Source organism: Amphibalanus amphitrite, unplaced genomic scaffold (assembly GCF_019059575.1).
Source record: "Amphibalanus amphitrite isolate SeventyFive unplaced genomic scaffold, NRLGWU_Aamphi_draft 000925F_arrow, whole genome shotgun sequence".
Taxonomy (NCBI): domain Eukaryota; kingdom Metazoa; phylum Arthropoda; class Thecostraca; order Balanomorpha; family Balanidae; genus Amphibalanus; species Amphibalanus amphitrite.
In genome coordinates this window covers 217,548-223,676 of record NW_024882419.1, presented here as the reverse complement: position 1 = coordinate 223,676, position 6,129 = coordinate 217,548, and the positions used below count along the sequence as shown (strand labels likewise).

At 52.8% G+C, this 6,129-nt stretch overlaps 1 protein-coding gene across 1 annotated transcript; it reads right to left on the bottom strand.

Moving 5' to 3' along the window:
• Window positions 1-435: 435 nt before the first annotated feature.
• Window positions 436-5,429, bottom strand: LOC122368124 (mediator of RNA polymerase II transcription subunit 26-like). The gene is made up of 3 exons (XM_043341786.1): window positions 5,306-5,429; window positions 2,690-2,764; window positions 436-2,359 (listed from the first exon to the last, which is right to left on the bottom strand). The coding sequence occupies exons 1-3, from the start codon at window positions 5,366-5,368 to the stop codon at window positions 1,154-1,156; spliced, it is 1,344 nt and encodes a 447-aa protein (XP_043197721.1). The 5' UTR covers window positions 5,369-5,429; the 3' UTR covers window positions 436-1,153.
• Between the last annotated feature and the right edge of the window lie 700 nt (window positions 5,430-6,129).

Here is a 6,129-nt window from a genome sequence, read left to right as displayed (position 1 = left end):
ATCATCAAGTGATTGGAATCATATGATTGTAGCCAAAATGAGCTTCGAGCGACGCCTTGGTATTACAATCTGGTAGCAAGATAGGGTGGGGACAGGATATTTGAATTCTGCCATTGGGACACGATCAAATTGCTGCACAGCAAGTTGAGCAAGTTAAAAAGCTGAGCAAGTTGACTTATTCTCGGATTCAAGCAGTATTTGGACACACAAAGCCATAGCAACAGTTCGCAAACATAAATGAACAATGAACCCCGGGCTTCTCGTAATCAGCCAACCCATGAAGTCAGAGTTCCCTTGGGACTCATCCAACGTCATCATCGCCCTCTCATATGCCTAACTAGTGTGGTCTTGAACTTGAAATTAATTTGTGTTTCTGTCCTTGCCCTGATACACCAAGATGATACACAGCCGTCGGCAAGTCGTCAAACTCGAGTGTCGCAAAGCTCATGTATTCAGCGCTTAACAGTTGGCCATTTTCTCTGCTCGGTTTACAAAATTGAGACAAGTCCCGTAACTGGATGGGCGCCTGTCCGGCCTTGTCAACAATGCCCCACCCCAGTCAGACAGATCAGCGACACACCGGAGCAGCCGGGGAGGGCGGCCCGGCGGCGACTCGGGCCTGGAATCAACGGTCGGGCGGCGCCTCCCGCGGAACCAGAACTGGAACGGGCCCCCAAGTAATGCGTATTTGATCATGTATTGAAGGTGTAATTATCACAAACAACGGATATTTGGCAACTCAACAGTACCCTATGTACAGTGCGTGGAACAAGCCAGCCGGGTCGCCGGTCGAGCCGAGCCGGGCCGGCGTGTGCCTTCCTCCGGCCGGTCGACTGGCGACCCGTGCCGTGTTTAGTGATAAATGAGATACTCGGTAGTCCGCTGAAAGACTGCAATGGAAGGTGGCGCCTGCTGCAGAGAGGACTGGGACACGGACACAAGAGACTAACGAACCAAACGAACAATCAGAAAAAAACACGGTTGGGGCGACTAGTCGGTCAGTCCGAGTGGATCATCTCAATGGTCAGGGTCACGCTCTCAATCCCGGACAACGGTGCGCGTGCGCGGGCGCGAGCGAGCCACCAGCACCCCCGCGGCACGGCACTGGCATCCACGGCCCGGCAGGCGACTATAAGCACAAACGGCAAGCAGCCTAATCAATTATAACGTAAGGCAACATGGGCAGCACACCTCCGTCGCACGAGGATGCCGTAACAACTTGGTGCCACTCCCTGAACTCGCCCTGGTGGTTCGTATTGCCGGTAATGTTCTCTAAGTGCTCGCCGCCGAGGCGCGCCGGGTCGAGCGGCGGCCGCGGCGCCGGCGTCGTCTCGGCCGGCTCGTCATCACTCCACACGATTGCGTCCTCGTCGAGGGGCGGCAGGCGAGCCAGAATCTCGGCCTCGGTCGGCCACGGCTTGGGCGGCTCCGGCGGCGGCTCGGGCGGCGCCGCCGGCTCCTCGGCCGCCGCGGCGCCCGGCTCTTCATCCTCCTCCAGGTCTATCGTCTCTATGGGAGCGCGCCGCCGCTTAGTGCCCTGTGAGTTGAGGAATTTCTCGATGTGCGCCGATTTGTTGCGCGTGAGGTCGTGCAGGGCGTCGCGTCGCGGCGGCGGCGGCGGCTGAGAGGCCGGCAGCTGGGAGGCGCGTCGCGCCAGCGCCGAGTCGCCGCTGCGCTCCGCCAGGTCGGACAGCAGCTCCTGCGTCGTCTTGACGCGCTTCGTTCGCGCCACAGACACCTTTTCGCTGAGGTCATCGAACGAGGCCACCTCGGGGAGCGCCGAGCGCGAGCGGCGCGGCTTTTTGGCCGGCGCCGGCGCCTTCAGCGCGGCAGGCACTTCGACATTGATTTCGCCTGAGATACTATCTCTACTGCACTCGTCCTGGACACCGTTGAAACGTGGTCGTTTGTCGGGCCGTATCTCGCCGCCGCCAGCAGGGTCCGCTTTCCGTTTGCGCTTGTTGGCCACGTCAGTCTTGTCGAGCGGCTGCGCCTGTAGCGGTGAGAAGGACACCTCGTGTGTGGCCGGCGGCGCGGTGGGCGGCCGCGGCCGGGCGCTCAGCGCCGGACTCACCGGCGCCGGCCGCACCAGGCCCGGACTCAGCTTGTTCAGGCCGGGCGTGGTGGAGCGCGACAGACACGGACTGGTGTTGGCACTGGAGGGATACGAGTGCGGGCTGGCTCCGGACGGACTGGCGCGCCGCACCGGGGCCGGCTTCACCGGAGCCGGCTCCGTCTGCGGCGGGATGACCAGTGCTCGCCAGCGGCGCACCAGCGCCTTGGCTCGCTTGGCCAGACTGGCGTCCTGCGCCCCCAACTGCCGGCGCAGGTCATTGATGTGCTTGCCCAATCGTGTGGCCTGAAATCACATGAACAGATGTTACCAGTCAACAACAGCAGCTACAAAAATTTGTGTTGATACAACGACGATCAATTTGCGTTGGTTGTGCCACATGTATCTCAGCTGGACTCTTTTTGATTCAAAACATAGAGCAGGAAAACATTGTCGAACAGCATGGGGAACACCTATGCAAATACTGGGTCATACACAGTTCTTCAGGCAAACAGTTTACGAAACCCATTAACATTTGTGCCGTCGGTGATGCAAGCAAAACATCTTTTGCAGACATTTGACACAAAAAAAAATGATTATCTGGTAGCCTTGAAGTGCCAACAGTCGGAATCTCACCTCGAGCGCCTCTGTGGAGATGGGCAGCTGCTCGAGGATACTGATGACGTCACGCACCACAGCCATGTCAATGACCTGCCACGGGAAGGGGGAGGTCAACTAACGCTCAGGTACTAGCAGAGGACGCACAGACACGAACGGGGGACAGACGCGGAAAGAAACGGCCCGGACACGAAGAAAGAATACACACAATGATGGTAAAGGCACCCGCTAGGATACTACACACTGCAGAGACACGGACGGATAATGTACGGACGGAGAATGCGCAAAGACGGACAGAGCACGAAAGGCATGCACGAAAATAGCGCAGAGAGGGACGGAGAACACACATTGACGGGCAGAGATGATACAAATACGGATGGAGAAGGCACTGACACAATCGTATGGTACACAGACATGGACAGTAACAAAAACACGGACGGAGTGCGTAGAGACATGGACGAAGAACGCAGATACGCGGACAAAGAACGTACAGGGCCGGATTACGGAGAACGCACCGCGACGGACGACAGAGAACACACTCACGATCGCGCAAAAGGTCATTAAGCATGAAGAGCCCGAGAACCTCGCTGCACTGTTCGTCCCCAATCAAAATTTTCGAGACAGGCACACACGGCAGGATCATCTCCTTCATCTTCCCCGACCGAGGCTTGAAAACGGAAAACGGCGTTTTGAGTACCGAGCCGCGGCGCTGTTGAATAGCCTCCCACCCCAGGTAGTGCAGCTGCCACCTGCCAGCTTCGCCCGGTCTGCTAGGGCCGTGCTGATGAACAAATCCCCTCTACGCCGCTGACGAGTCTGTATAGTAGTAGACAAGGCATGCCGCTAATAGGTGGACGATCTGTTTGTGCTTATGTAACTATATGCAAAATGCCTGGCCGGCCAGGCATTTTGCATAATGCCTAGGCAGTTTGCAAACTGCCTGGCCCACCAGGCATTTTGCAAACTGCCTGAAATTATTTTCTCAGGCAGTTTGCAAAATGCCTGGCATCGAACTCACACCAGCGACGATGCGTAAGCATCATTGTAAGTGCCGCCAACAGGGGTTAATCACAAGCGATACGCACCAAGTGGGAGGACACACAGTGAGACATTCTCCGGGTAGCGCTGCCGAGTTCAAGGTCACTGAGCCCAGATTTATCTATCACGTGCATTGCACAAGATTTTTCGATTTAGGGACCTCCATTGACGTTTACTTTTTAACAGTTAAAAAAAAAATCACCCTGTATATTCTATGTATGTATGCATGCTTGCATTTGTATGTCTGTGTATTTGTATGGCATATGCCTACATTTGTCACTGCACCAGACAAGACAGTGATGGAGCTGATCAGATTGTTTAAGCTGAGCTCCACCCCCCCCCGAGTCCCTGAACATGAACTTTCAAGGTAATTTTCATCCATTCTGTGAATAATTATTGGAAGCAAAATAGGTACATCAACAAATGGAGTACCTATGTATCATAAGTTCAACCATCAGCCACACCTTCTGTAAGCATGCTATAAGTAGTGTTAGTGTGTTAGTGTAAACATCCCATAATTTCTTTTGAAAACAAAAACAAATTATGTAAGTGGTTTCAACAGACCTAACAAACACCTCTAGAATGTGGGGTATGCCATTGTCCACACCAAAGACTACTGACACTTGCAAAATTGCTTCACGGTGACCTTATCTATGAACCCTGTATAAAGGCTTAGCCAAACAATTTTCGCTGCAGAGGTTTATGATGTCTAGTTTTCTCAATTCACCAGACTGATACTGGCAAGATTCAGATCTTAATGAAATTTGATTTATTGCATTATTTTATGTTCAACTTGAATTGTGATTTTATTTGTGAAATAATGCAAACCCAATGACTCAGTTTTGGGAACCTTATCCGATTTCCGACTGAAGTACGAAGTACAAGTATCTTACTGGTTAACATTTTGACACGCTTCCAGCCATAGCAGCTATGAGCTACAATGCCAAAAATTGATGTTTTTCAGAAGCAAACCATACCCCTTTTTTGAGTGCTTCTAAGATGAAATTGGGAAAACCTAGCCTATACCCACTCACTGAATTATAAGTCTGGTTAATAAGTAAGACAATTGCCACTTTCAGGCCAAGCATATCCAGTGACAATGAATTGCAATTTTAATTTCAAATTTATCAAAATGTTTGGTCGCCGGTAACTTCCCGGCCTCATCATTTCATTACACATTTGGGATCCAGCGCGAGCCGGCCCGGCCCAGCTGGGAGCCGACGAGGGACACATCCGCTCGGCCAATCACAGAGCTTGTTGATCGTTGGCGCATGCGCGAAGCCCAGCCGCGGCCATTGTTGGAGGAAGAAGCAGGCGAAAAGGCTGCGCTCCCGACATTTCCCGATCGAGTGATTTTCGTGAAAAACGAGTGAACGCTGGCGTGGTGCGTCTCATTTTGACTGCGAAGTTCTTCTGAAGCGATTGGTGGTAAGTATGAGCAGATTCGTGGCCAAATTATTGACTTAAAAGCGGTTTTAACGGAGCCCCACGGACTCGTCTACCTGGCAGCGTGCATCTGCGCCGGCACGTCGCAACGTGGGTGGAAATGGTCGATTTTTCAGTCTTACGGGGCAGGTATGATTACAAAAACCTTACATTGCTCTCCTCGTCCAACGCAGACAATAATCTCTTCGTGATTTCCACTGGGGAATGCCGCATTAGGCCAGAAAAAGGCACAAAATAGCAGCTCTCCACCAACACAGCCTCCCCGTCGCACTTTCATGAGGCATCTGAGTTGTGGCGCATTCTGGGTAAAAATCCGTGGTCAGCTGATTGTGCCAGCGTTCGGGAAAAGCCGAGTGACGTCACAGACGAACCGAAGCTGGGTTTGTGACGTCAGGTGGAAGTCTTGTATATATATGAAGGTCGGTCGGCGAGTATTCGGGACTTGACGATCGGCCCGCTGGCGGTAGGGTGGCTGGTGGCGGGCCGCCTTCGGTCGCGGCGGTTGGGGTGCGCCGACGGGGCTGACGTCCGCAGCGCGGCTGCAAAATGGAGGATGGAAATGGATGTAGTCTTTTCCTATTGTTAAAATTAAAATTATGTACTCAATTTTTAATTTAACTTACTCAGATGCATGTTTCTATGCAAATTGTTGATAGACTTTTTTTATGTCGTAATATTACCGTCAGGCCCGTCGCCAGGTTTCCATTTAGGGAGGGACCCGTGTCTGCGCGGAGGTGGGGCCGGGGGGACTGGGGGAGAGGGCTCTCCAGGCTTATATGGCCTTGCTCCAGGCACAATTCAGTGGATGAGGAGAGCACAATTATTTGCTTATTAAAAAAGACCGAATGAAAAAATCGAACGTCAAAGGAACAAATAAAAAAAAAAAACGGAAATGCTCTCGCAACGTCCAACGATGTCACAATCTACATAGGCCATAGGGCCTTGGTCACAATTGCAGTCGGTGAGACGAGACG